Source organism: Microdochium trichocladiopsis (assembly GCF_020744255.1).
Source record: "Microdochium trichocladiopsis strain MPI-CAGE-CH-0230 chromosome Unknown B0I36scaffold_7, whole genome shotgun sequence".
Taxonomy (NCBI): Eukaryota; Fungi; Ascomycota; class Sordariomycetes; order Xylariales; family Microdochiaceae; genus Microdochium; species Microdochium trichocladiopsis.
Window position 1 is genome coordinate 2,213,602 of NW_025763550.1, and position 14,111 is coordinate 2,227,712.

General features: G+C 58.4%; 4 protein-coding genes across 4 annotated transcripts; 2 read left to right on the forward strand and 2 right to left on the reverse strand.

Annotated features, from left to right (window-relative positions):
* Positions 1–2,619: 2,619 nt before the first annotated feature.
* B0I36DRAFT_271543 (polyubiquitin) lies at positions 2,620–3,952 on the forward strand. Its single transcript, XM_046151292.1, has one exon. It carries the CDS (start codon positions 2,838–2,840, stop codon positions 3,753–3,755), a length of 918 nt encoding a protein of 305 aa, XP_046010668.1. The 5' UTR covers positions 2,620–2,837; the 3' UTR covers positions 3,756–3,952.
* Positions 3,953–4,116: 164 nt separating this feature from the next.
* B0I36DRAFT_328084 (uncharacterized protein) lies at positions 4,117–6,771 on the forward strand. Its single transcript, XM_046154549.1, has 2 exons — positions 4,117–4,345; positions 4,405–6,771. Exon 2 carries the CDS (start codon positions 4,446–4,448, stop codon positions 6,663–6,665), a length of 2,220 nt encoding a protein of 739 aa, XP_046010669.1. The 5' UTR covers positions 4,117–4,345; positions 4,405–4,445; the 3' UTR covers positions 6,666–6,771.
* Positions 6,772–6,904: 133 nt separating this feature from the next.
* On the reverse strand, positions 6,905–8,940 carry B0I36DRAFT_328085 (Sucrase/ferredoxin-like-domain-containing protein). The gene has a single exon (XM_046154550.1). The coding sequence runs from the start codon at positions 8,579–8,581 to the stop codon at positions 7,166–7,168; it is 1,416 nt and encodes a 471-aa protein (XP_046010670.1). The 5' UTR covers positions 8,582–8,940; the 3' UTR covers positions 6,905–7,165.
* A 940-nt stretch (positions 8,941–9,880) lies between these two features.
* On the reverse strand, positions 9,881–12,265 carry B0I36DRAFT_246485 (uncharacterized protein; the record flags this gene model as incomplete). Its single annotated transcript, XM_046150234.1, has 2 exons — positions 9,881–11,965; positions 12,041–12,265. The coding sequence occupies 2 exons, from the start codon at positions 12,263–12,265 to the stop codon at positions 9,881–9,883; spliced, it is 2,310 nt and encodes a 769-aa protein (XP_046010671.1).
* Between the last annotated feature and the right edge of the window lie 1,846 nt (positions 12,266–14,111).

A 14,111-nucleotide genomic window follows, 5' to 3' on the forward strand; every position in this document is an offset into this window, starting at 1 on the left:
CTTCCGTGGGGTGCAAAGTGTGGATTACGCAGTACGCTTCCTCACCGTCTTGTCCAAGACTGGATGGCAACGGAAGCACGATGAGTTGGCCGGCTGTGCTGGCTCGCGTTCCCCGAAGTGGGCTTTTCCTTACATAGTATATCCCTTGTTCCGAAGTGTCGTCGAAACAACGCCATCTTACGAAACGGGGGATGGGGGGGGGGGGGCGGGCCGGAGGTGGAGGCGGAGGTGGATGAGCCAGGCAGGTTTCCGAGGCGGTGTGTTTGGACCCGGGAGACGGTGAGGGTGTTTCCCCCCCTTCAAGCAAACACCGACCGAAATATCACTACGAACTTCCACTCTGGGCTGGCCGTTTTGCGCAGCAGTCTCGAGAAGTCTCTTGATCTCGAGTCAAGGGGGCCGGCGGCGGCGCGTGCCGGTTCTAAGACCACCCTGACGTGTGTCGCGCACACGAACGGTAGTTGCGACAACCCGTGATGCGGACCAGGGAAGAGGAGGCGGTGACGGCGCTCAAGCCTGGATCTGACTTATCCTGGGCTGGGGGTCCTTACATGCGTACGCGTATGTGGAGAACTGAGACTCAAGCAACGCATTCGCCTGATACTGTATGCTTTCCGTGGCTCTGTTGGCAGTGCATGACGAAGGACCGATGCTTGATTTCCAGGCGTACAGGGCTCGATTAGCATAGATTCCTGAGGTAGGTATGTCAAACCTCTACGTTCAACAAGAGGGCCGCCGTAGGTGTTACACCCTGATCTTCCTTGTCAGAGGCGCTGTGAGCAAGGGAGCTCTTGCGCGCGCTGTGGTTGTTTTGCATCCCCCAATGGTGTTCCTGTTCATGCCAGGAGAGGTGAGGCGCAAATGTCTCAGCAGCGAAACCACGTGGTCGCAAGAGGAGTGTGCGAAAAAGCATCTGAGCTGGAATGTCTCTGAAGGGCGAGCTGCTGCTGCTTTCCGGGGGTTACAGCGGAAAGGCCACTGCCCAGTGAAGTCGCCTCCTGGAGTATGAAGCAGCACGATGCGAATTGCTTGCAGACGCTTGGGTGATTTCTTCGCAGCTATTCCCTCGCCCCGACCCTACGGGCCGCAGAGTGGCGGCTGGTGTCAGGTATGGCCAGATTTGCAGCCCTTGACGCGAACTCATCCGGACGCACAGAAGTCGGAGCGTTGCAGGCTCCTGGGATATCTGAGCTTTTGTGCCTTGAGCAAGGCCGGGCGGCGCATGATCCTGTCCAGAGCTCCGAGATTGTGTTGCTCTGTCCGCGCGCCGTTACTGCTCCGAAGACAAGCCCGAACCGGGGAGGAAGGGCGTCTTGGAGTCGAGGGTCGCCGTCTGAACCACAGCGTCCCCCTGCCCGCAATGACGTCAGCTGGCTGGTGCGATATGCAATCCTGCCACGATGCCTGCCCGCATCGTGGATAGAGGCCGGGCCTCGGCGTTGTCCCTTGGAGCAATCGTGCTTGGTTGAATGACACTCGGGTATTTCCCATCGTCACTTCAAAGATGCAGGTGGTTGGCAGCAGGTCTGGTGCCTGAGTGATAGTCAGGGGAAGCCAGGGCTGGCGCGGTACTGGCTGGCCAGATGGACAACCTGATGGGGAATCTGCCTTTGCCCATCCATGGGTGGCGGTGCCAACGAGCCACCGGTGCTGCCCCGTGGATTTCGCCACAGCGCGGGTTGAGCCGACGAGCTGCTATCACGCCTTCCGGCGAGGCGAGCCCAGACTCGCTCGGGGGCCAACAAGGTGCGGGAATTGGGATGAACTGACGACGGCCGTTTGGGAGGCCCTTGGCCAGCACCCCCACTAGCACGGTCCTTATCAGCGAGCCAGCGAGCACCCAATTGCAGCGTCATAGCAACACCACCTGACAGCCCGCCCTGGCCGAGCGGGTGGGGACTGATTAGGCCAGCCTCTCCACCAACACCAGACAAGCTGGCCGGCCACGATAGGAACCTTGGGCCTCTCGGCCTCGGGACACCCGACAAGGCGATCCACCGGGTGCTTCATCACGGAGAAAATGCCATGCAGATGTTGCTCGGGTATATTCCTATCGCTCGTCGTGCTCACAGGCGTCCAGTTGACCTCTGGGCTGTCTGATCTAGCGCTGTCGGTTGGGACTCGAGTTGGGGATAGGCGTTCGAGACCAAGGTGGTCGGGAGGCGGGCCTGCGTCCTGTCTGTCCTATGCACCCCAGCGGATGGCTGGGCCGGGCCCTCCCCCGCCTTCCAACCTACTCGCGACTCCACCAAGAGCCCGCGCGACACGGCGGCGGCGTCTATGAAATGCTCGTGATGTTGGCGTGACGGCGCATAGCAAACCTGCGTCCCATGGCACGCCAGAGACTGCTCAGTATGGCCTCAGAGCGAGCAAACGGCGGCAATGCAGAGGCGCGTTGGGTTGGTGGTGCAACAAGTGCGCGAGGTGGCGCAGCATGGCTCGGAGTCAGTGCTGCGAGGCCTGAGCTGCTGATGAATCATGCCTTCCTCAGGCAGCAAAAGGCCGGCACCCAGCCAATCACGCCCTCAGTCAGCCACTGAGCAGGCCCGGCGTAATCGCCCTAACGCCCCTTCCGGTGCCTTCCCATGACTTCCACCCTGCCGCCCCCGCACGCCCGCGCTTCGCCTGCCTGACTCCGGTTGTTGCCTCGCCTCCTCCGGCACCTATATGAACCTTCCCTTCTCGCACAACCACTCAGCCTTCTTCTGCTTTTCGCCCTCTTCAACACATCCTTTCATCCCCAGTCATCTTCATCATCGCGATCTGCCATCCGGGCACCTCCAGACCACCATCTACACACTTCACCACATCGTCACGCAGATCACTAGCCACCCATCATGCAGATCTTCGTCAAGACCCTGACGGGCAAGACCATTACCCTCGAGGTCGAGTCCTCGGACACCATCGACAATGTCAAGAGCAAGATCCAGGACAAGGAGGGCATCCCGCCTGACCAGCAGCGCCTCATCTTTGCCGGCAAGCAGCTCGAGGACGGCAGAACCCTCTCCGATTACAACATCCAGAAGGAGTCAACTCTCCACCTTGTCCTCCGCCTTCGCGGTGGTATGCAGATTTTCGTCAAGACTCTGACCGGAAAGACCATCACCCTCGAGGTGGAGTCTTCCGACACCATCGACAACGTCAAGAGCAAGATTCAGGACAAGGAGGGCATTCCTCCGGACCAGCAGCGTCTCATCTTCGCTGGCAAGCAGCTTGAAGATGGCCGCACCTTGTCTGACTACAACATCCAAAAGGAGTCCACTCTCCACCTCGTTCTTCGCCTCCGCGGTGGTATGCAGATCTTTGTCAAGACACTCACTGGAAAGACCATCACTCTGGAAGTTGAGTCGTCCGACACCATCGATAACGTGAAGTCCAAGATCCAAGACAAGGAGGGTATTCCTCCGGATCAACAGCGCCTCATCTTCGCTGGCAAGCAGCTCGAGGATGGCCGCACTCTCAGCGACTACAACATTCAGAAGGAGTCAACCCTGCACCTGGTGCTGCGCCTGCGCGGTGGCATGCAGATCTTTGTCAAGACCCTTACTGGCAAGACCATTACTCTGGAGGTCGAGTCGTCAGACACGATTGACAATGTGAAGTCGAAGATCCAGGATAAGGAGGGCATTCCTCCGGACCAGCAGCGCCTCATCTTCGCCGGCAAGCAGCTTGAGGATGGTCGAACTCTCAGCGACTACAACATCCAGAAGGAGTCAACTTTGCACTTGGTCCTCCGCCTGCGTGGCGGCCAGTAAGCAAAGTCTTCAATCTATAGCAACACTCACTCCTCCTGGTGGACGCAAGGGAGGGTATGACGATACCCATGTGATGATCGGCGTTATTGGTTTCTTCCGCCTCGGGACAAATGAGGCGACAACTACATAGTTTACCCTGAATAGGGTCATGCGTCGTAATATGATGCCACCGCACGAATATACAAACGTATTCCGGCACTTAATCATGATTCGAAGTTTGAATCCCTAGGGAATGTGATTATATGACACTGTGCTCGCCTGTGGTGATTGTGTCGTACTGCTGCCTTACGCCCCAGCGCGATTTGCCGTGGGGCATTTGGATACAGCAGCTTGTGGTAGCTTCGGTGGGGCAAAGCGTGACACATAATCGTCTTCGTCTTCAATCTCTGTCAAGCTGTGTCAAGGAACGCAAGCCAGCAACCCGCGCCGCGTCAATCTTGAAAGGCTTTGCCAGGCCGTGCTTCGGCGGTGTTCAAGCCATGAAAATCAATCGTGCGAGGCGATATGCGAGACGAGCCGAGCTCGATGTTATTATACTGCTACCGCCTTGACGCAGCACACCCCCAAGTACCGACAATCTTCATCTTTAGGCGAGCGCAATCATCACCGGCTCAACGCTGGGTCTGAGGCTGATCAGAGCCGCAGACAGAGCGCGTAATTTTCTCGAAGCGGACGAGCGGACCAGAGAACATGCCTCTGTACTTTTACCAACTCAAGTTTGAGCTCTACCCATCGCAGGAGCCGACGACCCTCGACAACAGCCTCTCGTCAAAAGTCCAAGCGGAAGCCAACTTGTGGCTCCCGAAACGTAACGACGATATATTTGGCGACCTGCCTTCTCATCTTCGATCCTTCCATTCCTTGCCGTCACGACTTCCACAGGCAAAGCCGAGCTCGAATCACCCGGTCGATCGCACATTTCCCAGTGTGGGCACAACACTTGAGCAAGAGCAGGAAACTGTGATCGACTGCGGCACTCCAAGACCTGCCGAGCTCAAGAGCAGTCGCAATCTCGTCAGGCTTGGGCTCCGGCAGCGGACGCTGAGTTACCCTCCGCCGCCGGCAGACGCTGCGATCAAGCCTCAGACCGCAGCAAAAGATTGGCGCTTTGGCGCAGTAGGCATCATCAGCATAGATTCGGCAGCGGCCACTGTTGGAACAGACATGGCGGATGCGATAAGCGCGGCATCGATGCCTGCTGCTGCCGTTGGACCCAGCACATCCATGGCTGGCCGGGCTACCAAGGCCAAATTCATCCCGTCCCCGAGCAAAACCACCAACCTGGGCTGGGGCATCGTACACTTGTATCGTGAGAGCCACGAGAGTGCCGAGTTGGCACAGCTGGCGTCTCGAGCTGCAGAGCCGGACTCGGGCGACCAAGACCTGGAAGGACAAGAGGACAGCTGCACCACCCTGTGCATCCCAGCCGTGCCCAGTTATCTCTCGCCAAGCGACTTTCTCGGGTTTGTAGGCGACAAGTGGAGGGACCAAGTCAGCCATTACCGTATGGTCATGACTGGGCGAATGAACAGATACCTTGTTCTGCTCAAGTTCCGGGACAGCAAACGGGCCCAGCAGTTCAGGAACTATTTTGACGGCCGAGTTTTCACAGAGATTGAGCCGGAAACCTGCAGTGTTGCCTTTGTGCGATCCGTCACATTCGAGACTCCTACGGTACAAAAGGGCAGCTTTCCCGACCTGAGTCAAGATCCTTTTACGCCTTCAGACTCGTTGAAACCATTTCCGCCGCCCACACCGGACCTGATAGAGCTGCCAACGTGCCCGGTCTGTCTCGAGCGAATGGACGATACGACGGGCCTGTTGACCATACCTTGCCAGCATGTCTTCCACTGCTCATGTCTGCAGAAGTGGAAAGGATCGGGGTGTCCCGTTTGTCGCCATACGAATCCTGCTGATGCTCTCACGCAACGAGCCTCGGCTTCAGGTTCTCGTGCCATGAGCCCTCATCATGATGCCGGAGGCCCCCATGCACAGCCCTTTGGATCGCACATTTCGAATCTGTGCTCGACGTGCGACTCGCCCGAGGACCTCTGGATATGTCTCATCTGTGGCAACGTGGGCTGCGGGCGATATAAGGGCGGGCATGCCAAGGAACACTGGAAGGACACTGCACACACGTTTGCGCTCGAGCTGATGACCCAGCACGTCTGGGATTATGCTGGCGACATGTGGGTGCACCGTCTGATCAGGGACAAGGGCGATGGGAAAGTGGTTGAATTGCCCGGCCGGCACCCACCTCCTAGCAGCGAAGCTGCCAACCAGCAATACGGACATGCGAGCGCGACAGAGGCTGAGGAAGTCGTGCCTCGTTCGAAGCTGGAAAACATTGGCATGGAATACACCCACCTGCTCACGAGCCAGCTTGAGAGCCAGCGCGTATACTTTGAGGAGATGCTCAACAAGGCGGCAGACAAAGCCGCAAAGGCAGCCGCGGCAGCCGAAGCAGCAGCGGCGCAAGCCTCCGAGGCAACCAAGGAGCTCCGCCTCCTCCGGACTCGGCACGACTCGCTGCTTGGCGAGACACTACCCCAGCTCGAGAAGGACCTCGAGCGGGAGCGGGCCCGCGCAACAAAGTCGACAGACCTTGCGCGCGCACTGGGGAAGACGCTGCAAGAGGAGAAGAAAGTCTCTGAGGGCCTGATGGGGCGGATCGAACACATCAACAAGGAAGTCGAGGCGCTCGGCAAGAAAGTCGCCGACCTCGCGGCGGAGAATACCGATCTCAAGGACCAGAACCACGACTTGACCATGTTCATCTCGGGCCAGGAGAAGCTGCGGCAGCTCGAGGCCGAGGGCGGGCTCGAGGAGGGCGAGATCCAGGAAGGGAGTGCCAGTGTGCCGGAGGATGTGAAGAGGCAGCGCCGGAAAGGCAAGGGGAAGGGCAAGTGATGGAGAGGTCCATAGGCCATAGGCCACAGGCCGCAGGCTCACCAAAGCAATTCTTGGATAGTAGTGCTCGAGATTAGCAAATACAAAGTATTCAGACATGTTTCAACTATGGGGAACCTATGCATACAGCTTATGCTCTGACGTTGTTGCATCCCTGACTTGGTGTAACGCATCTGGCAGTGTCCCAAACATGCGCAGAAAGAGGCGGCAATCACAAAGAAGCTCAAGACAACATACTCTCAAAAGACAGAAAGTCTTCACTTGACTGTTTCCGATTTTATTCATCATTGCCTCGTGTATCATTCCTCTATCAGCTGTATCTTGGTTCTGACCAGCCCTTGTCGTCGACTCTAGGCTGCGACGACTTGTTTTTATGCTCGTCACGACTTCTCTCCTCTTCGCCTTGTATCTATATAGTCTTGCCGGCTTTCTAGTCCTCTCGTTTTGGCCAGCGTCTACTACAAGGCCCCTGCCTGTCTGTCTATAGGATGGATGAAAATTCACCAACTGACCAGACTCCTCCCGCGGTCGAACCCACCCCGGAGCTGCGAGTCGGGCTTGACCACGCGGCCCTGGAGCACCGTGTAGCGCACAATGTTCTCGCAGTCCTCGGGCTTGATGCGGGCGAGCCATATGCACTGCGCTGCGCCCTCGTCTGTGATGACGTTGTCATCGTCACCATCCTCCTCCTTCTCCTTCTCCTTCTCCTTCTCCGTCTCCTCTGCCTTGTCCCCATTTGTTGTTGTTGTTTCTGCCGGCGTCGGTTCCGTGGCCGTGGCCGTGGCCGTGGTCGTGGTTGTCGTCGGCTTCTTCTTAAACCTGGCCAGCGGATCGATCTTGAAGGCATCGGCACCACCGGCCTCGGCGGCCGCCCCCCTGTCCACGTCGTCGACCCCGAAGGCGTTGGCGCGGCGGTACACCATCATGTTGGCGCTGTACTTGTGGCCGCCGACGTGGCTGATGAAGTAGATGCCCACGCCGCCCGGCCTGTGGTCGTCGGCGTCGCGGTACAAGCCCAGGGGCCGCAGGTGGCGCTCGAGCTCGCGCTTGAGGAGCGGCGCGGACTGGCCGCACCGGGCGTCGCGCGTCTTTTGGCTGCAGAGCAGGATGAGCACGTTGTGTGGGGACGGTGTTGCCGTCAGGGCCGCGGTGGTGGCAGTGGTGGTCGTACTATTATCCGTCGCGCGCAGCGGGACGGAGCGCGGGATGGACAGCGGTGCGGAGAGAGGCGTCGTGGACGTGGCGGCGCGGCTGACAAAGTTGTCGACGACGGCGGGCACGGTGGCCGGGGAGACGTTGTGGATGACGGCAAAGGCCGGGAGGAGCAGGACGGTGGTGGGCTCCGAGTAGTCGCTGGTGCCGTGAGGGGTGGGGATGTTTGAGGCCGAGAGCATCATCCTGCCCATCTTTTGTTTCGCCTCGGAGGGCAGCGACGACGTGTGGCGGTCGAGGGCCTGCATGACGCTGCCCTTTTCGTCGGCGACGTCGCGCACCCAGTCCGACTTGCCCGTAGCAACCAAGACGTAGGTGCTCCAACCCTTAACGTAGCCGTAAAGCTGGTCAGCCTCGTCAATCTTGAAGTCGCAGGGGTACTTTATGGAGCAGCTCTGGCAGTCGTGAGCGCAGTCGTCGCCGTCGGCGGCCGGGTCTGTGGGCGGGAAGAGGCCCGCGGGAGTCGCCGGGGTGTTTGTGTCGGCGGGCGTGGCGGTTGTGTCGCCGAGGACGAGCCTCTGCGCCGACCAGACGAGGGACTGGAGGCTGAGGGCCATCTTCTGCTTGAGCGGCGGCTGCCGGCGTCGAGTCGTGGTGGTGGTGGTGGTTGGTGGTGAAGGAGAGACCGTTGCAGGCGACGACGACATGGCCGCCTCGCCTCCTCCGCCTCCTCCTCCCGGAGCCTGCGTGGAGGAGCGGGTCATAGTGGGAATATAATGATGACTGGAGCCCGAGGGAACCCTTTGCAGGCAGGCCTTATCAGATCCGACCCGCAGCGGCTTGCTTGCCCCGACCCGGCCCCGCCTCCGGTCAGTCAGTCGGCAAGTCGAGCTTGGCAGTCGAGCGACACGCAATGTCCGTCTGTCTGTTCCTCAATATGCCTCCAAAGTCGACACAAGTCTCTCTCTATGAGGTCTTGGGGCGACTGTCTTGATGGACAGCGGGTCAAACAAAGAGGGCGCGCAAGAACCACGGACTGGGGAGGACAGCCCACTGACGGTGAACTTCTGGAAAGAGCGGAAGCCAAGAGAAAGCAGCCCTTCAAGAGCCGCGGGCCAAGCAAGGAACAGACCGCATGTTTTTATACAATAAATCTCCCCCCATGCCAGCCCACCTCTGCGGGGGTAAGAAGCAATCAATCAGGAGATAGGGGGGGAATCTAGCAGCCTAAAGAACTGCACCCACTCGCCTACGCTAAAGTACTTGTACTCAATACAGCACACGCACGCACGCACGTACGCACGCACTCGGACTTCCGCCTGTCGCAAACGCTAGCCCGCTAAACCCCGTCCTCTCTCTCCCTCCCTTACTCTCTCTCTCTCTCTCTCTCTCTCTCGGTGATAACAACAACTCAGAAAAACTTACATCCGCGGAGATAGTAGCCAATAGCAGCCACTCGCAGATTCTCGTGGCATACATCCGCATTGGGCATCCGAGGTCGTCGCGCGGCCCCATTGCCTGACATTGTGTATTCGACGCCTTTGGGGGGTCCCGGCACTCTTTAATAAGTGTTCGGACTCAACCTGATGGGACCAAGCTGGCCGGCCGGAATTGAACCGTCTTCGGGGCTTGGGACGGGTTTCAAGTCCGGCTCGGCTCCGACGCCAACTGCACCACAACGGAGCCCACCCCGCGCCGGAGGTCTCTCTCGGCTCGGAGTACGAGACATCTGACGTACGTCTGATTGGTCTCCGTCATCGGTGTTGGTTGGCACTAGACAGCCTTTTATCTCTGAGCTATCACCCAGATCCTCTCGTGGGGCTCCCTCCCCCTTTGCCCTTCGCCGTATTACAAACGTTGGGCTTGGGATTGTGCCTGTCTTTGGTATCGATATTACTATATGTGTGTCCAAAGCGTTGCTGTACGCTTCATGTCTTGCGCTTTGCAGCGGCCGTCAATGGCAGACATCATCAACTAGTCCCCGTCTAGAAGCAATGTCCTCCACTCCTTCCCCATCCCCAGCTCCTCCCAGGATAACAATTTCGCTACAACAATGCTTTGCTTCAAGCCGACTTCTTCGCCTCTTCCCATCCCTCTTCGCTTCCATCACCCACGGTGCTACCGTCGGTCGAGAAGCCGCTCTTCCTCCGCCGCATCTGCCCACGCTCGTACATGGCTTCGCGGATCTTGCTGCTCGCCTCATTAAACCCTTCCCGCGAGTCCAGGCTCGTAAAGCCAGAGATCGGGAACCCTCCCATGCCAAAACCCCCACCCATGCTGTTCTGCCTGCTCCGGCTGCGCGACCGGGACGGTGGTCGCGAGGCAAACATGCCAATCGCGCCAATGTTGCTGAACGATTCCGTCCTGGGAATCGCTCGGCTGGACTGAGTCGTGTCTCTCCGCCGCAGAGCCTGGGGCGACTCGGGGGCGTCCAGGTGCCCCGCGCCCTCGTCGTACCCGTCAACATTGCCCTCCTCGGTCCTGGAGCCAGACGTGGGCTCCCCGTGGTAAGGGTCGGAGATAAGCCGTGTGCGCTCAAAGTCAGAGTGGATCTCGGGTCCGAGCTGGTTGATGACCTCGACGACCTCCTCGACGAGGACTGCGCGTCTTTCTCGGAGCTTTTGCAAACTGTAGCTGGACGCAGGGTTGATGCACAAAATCAATGGCCGCAGCGACTTGAGAATGTCCATCCCGACCTCGCCGAAGCGTAGTGACGCATACGTGATGGCCGGGAACACGATCCAGCCAGCAATAAAGATCATCCAGATGGACACCCATTCCGGCACATATCCGTAGAGCCGGTCCGTGTGCACCTTGTACGCGAGGAGAATGCAGTAGAAGTTGTAGACGATAGGCGCGAACGCCATGGCTACCAGGAGCTTCCATGTCGCCATGACATCTCTGCCCTGGATCTTGACTGACGATCCAGCAAGCGCTTCCTTGGCTTTTCTCACAGAAATGACCTTGGTGGTAATGAACACTGGCGTGAAGAGAATCAGGCCTGGTACTACGCCGACCGACAGAACCAAGATCTTGGCTACGCGGTACAGCAGCGTAAAGATGACGGTTGGGACCGAGAGCCTGGCCACCGCAAGTTGATGGTCCTTGACGTTTAGGTATCTGAGCTGCTTGTCATATTTGCGTACATCTGCCATAACTTTGATGATTCGCGGGTCGTCCTTCAGCTTCGAAAAGCCAACAGCAAGTCGTCGGTTGAGTTCGACCACTGTGGGCAGAGGCACCTTCTTGCCTGTGACGTAGAGTCGTCTGCAGGCCTGAATGAGCATCAACGTGTCGTAATCAGGAGCTGAGACAGTGACAGCACTGAGAGACTGCCAACACATGTCGAGTAACTGTCCGATCGCATCTCGCCTCTGGTTGTTCATGTACATGTCTAGCAATTCCCGCGGGACCTCGAACGGTGCGCCAAACTCGACCACGGCCCGGGAGCGGAACTTGTGCGCATGGAAATAGTTCATGCCCACGGGCACAATCTTAAGACCACAGTCGGGATCTTGCGCGAGTGTGCCCAGAGCCATGATGGCGACACCAGCCTTCAGCGGGAGGAGTTCGGTGCGGTCATGGCTGCCGCCCTCGGGGAAAATGCCAACACACCCTCCATTTTGCAGCCTGTCAAAAATGGCCTGGTAAACTTCCGACTGGTCGATATGAGGTGCGACTTTGTACTTGGTGCCCTCATAGCCATCTCTTGGCCCCTTGCGTTGGGGGTTCGTGAGCTTGCCTTCGGCGTCAAGGTCGTCCCGGCCAGTGAGCTGGAACATGGCGAGCTTGCCCTGGGGCGCACGCTTGATGCGAATCTCCTCTGGACCCAAGATCTTGGCAATGTCGACAGACGTTCCAGACTGTCCCTTGGCGGACGGCAGAAACAACATGCCGCCTACTTCCGCCTCTTTCTCGAAATCTGTACCGACGCCCCGAATCAATGTGGGATCGTTGACAGGGTCAGGCAGGTAGATCAAGCCCTTGGCGGGCTTCGCTTTGTCTTGAGCCCGGCCCACGGGGACTGAACCCATGAGGCGAGAACCCCATCCGATGAAGCCATGGACAGACTTTTGCGCGATAAGCAGGCTGACCCGGCGATCTGCTTCGTTCTTGAGGGATCGTTGGAGGACCAGGCCGTCCACGAACTATGGGGAGACGAGAGTCATCAGAAGCAGTTCCACATGCAAACTAAGTGTACCTATCAGCACAGTTGCACGTACCTGATTGGCATGGGGCGCGGCGACGAAGAGGATCGGGCCCGTCCTCGGGACACGCCAGGCTCCACGAGGGTGCACCTCGCGGAAGAAGAGGTCGACAAGGATGGAAAAGGTGTGGAGGAAGGCGTCGTATTTCCAGTTGGACATGGGGTACAGCTCCTTTGCAGCTTTCTTGGCCTCGGCAGAGATCTCTGGGGCCTTGCTGGCCGGCTTCGTCGAGTCCGCCATGGCCGGCGGTCCGTCGAGCGCTTGCGGCTCTCAAGCTCTGGTGGAGACAAGAAGATATCGCGGGCGGGGTCGAGGGGTCGTGATTGCCAGGCGTGCCCTCAGATGGCGTGGCGTGATGGCCGTCGTCCCAAGAGTGACGTGGACCTGTGTTGCGCAAAGGAGAATATCTCCTGCTCGTTCAAGGCAGTGCACGACGACGAGTGGCAGTCGTATGAAAAGCAGAGAGCTGGGAGGAGGGGTGGTGAATGGTGCTGGCGACGGGTCAGGAGCTGTGATTAAGAGGCGAACGGAGAGAACGTGGAGCGGGTCTTGCAGGGGCGTGGGAGCTCCAGGGCTGTCTTGGGACGGGTCCAGCAGGCATGTAAGTACCTCTACTTGCGCCGCCCACCACCCCACCCCCTGGTCACGTTGCACACAAGAGGCGACGACGCAGGTGCTGGATGCTCCGGCTCGGTGGCAGGGGACGCAATGGAACGTGAATGAGTGTTCTGGACGGACGGCCTTGACAGTGTTGCGATTGCCGAGGGCGGAAATGGAGGTTTTCCGGGGGGAGGAGGAGGAGAGACTTTGTGGTATCTACAACGAGCAACAAGCACCTTCAGGACACGGCGGATGACGGAATCATACGGAAAAGGTGATGAGGACAGGATCTAGGGAGAACAACAACCCACAAGCGCAACGGCCCCAGCCAGCCCCCAGCGGATGGACGGATGGGTATCCGCGGTGGTGGCTTTGGATGGTGCGAGGATTCGAGCGGCCACTCAACTGCATCCCAACACTCTGGCCAGTATGCCTTGGGGCTTGGTCTCTAGGCAAGGCAGCGCTCCGCTTACACTTTGTATCAAGAAAGTGTCCCATCCGCAACTGGCCGACCAGCCAGCACCGCAGTTTGTCCATGAGGCAATAAAATGATCTGCGTTGCGGCGCCTGCAAGAGATTGTGGTTGGGCCGGTGCAAGGGGCTTGTTGTCATCGCTTGCACTCCCGGCGCCCTCCGTTCCTGGCCACTTTCACATGCTCATAGCTCTGCCATTAATTACGCTCGTCGCTTACCTTGCCTTTCCCACAAATAGCACCACAGTGGATTCCACCCGCCCGCCCTGGTGGGCCAAAGCTCCGAAACAGCCATATTGAATCGACTGAATGAGCGTTCCAGCCAGTATCGTGGTTCCTTTCCGCGGTTCCCGCAGTGGCTCGCCGTTCCGTGTGTCCTCGCCAGCGCCTCTCGGCTCGGCCCTGGACCGGCAGAAAACCCACCCATCTGTCCAGAGTGGGCCAATAGATGTACCAGTACCCGTTGCCTGTTTGATCATCATAGACGCCATCATTACCGGAGTTCGTGCCTGCAGTATTCTGGATCAAGCACGTGCAAGGCCAGCCAGCCAGCCTATTTGAGATCTGAGACCTTAAAACCAGGCAGTACGATTCATGCGGGACAGAAGCCGTCTGATCTTTTCGAATTTCGTCCCATTGTCTTAGCAATCTCAATGTCGCACCCATCGCTTCCATGTGCTGTTATATCCGAGGATAACACCGCCATCTCCGAGCAAGATTCGTTTCCAAGCTGGGAAAGCGACTGCTGTCGTAGGTGGCAATGCTCAGTTCCCGGCGCCCAAGCCAGTGGTCAGGCGCAGGAGCAACGGTAGCCATGCGACCGTTCCAAATATTGAGAATTCGGGGCGTGTTTCAAGTTGCGAATACCAGGAAGCTTTTATACCCTGATTTCTGCTCTGGCACTCGACGGATCAACGCTTTACTCCCGCCAGATGTCCAGAAGTGCTGAAGCGTAAGACTCTTCGCCCGGTCCGCCAATTACATCATCTTGGCGGAACGATCTCTATCGTTAC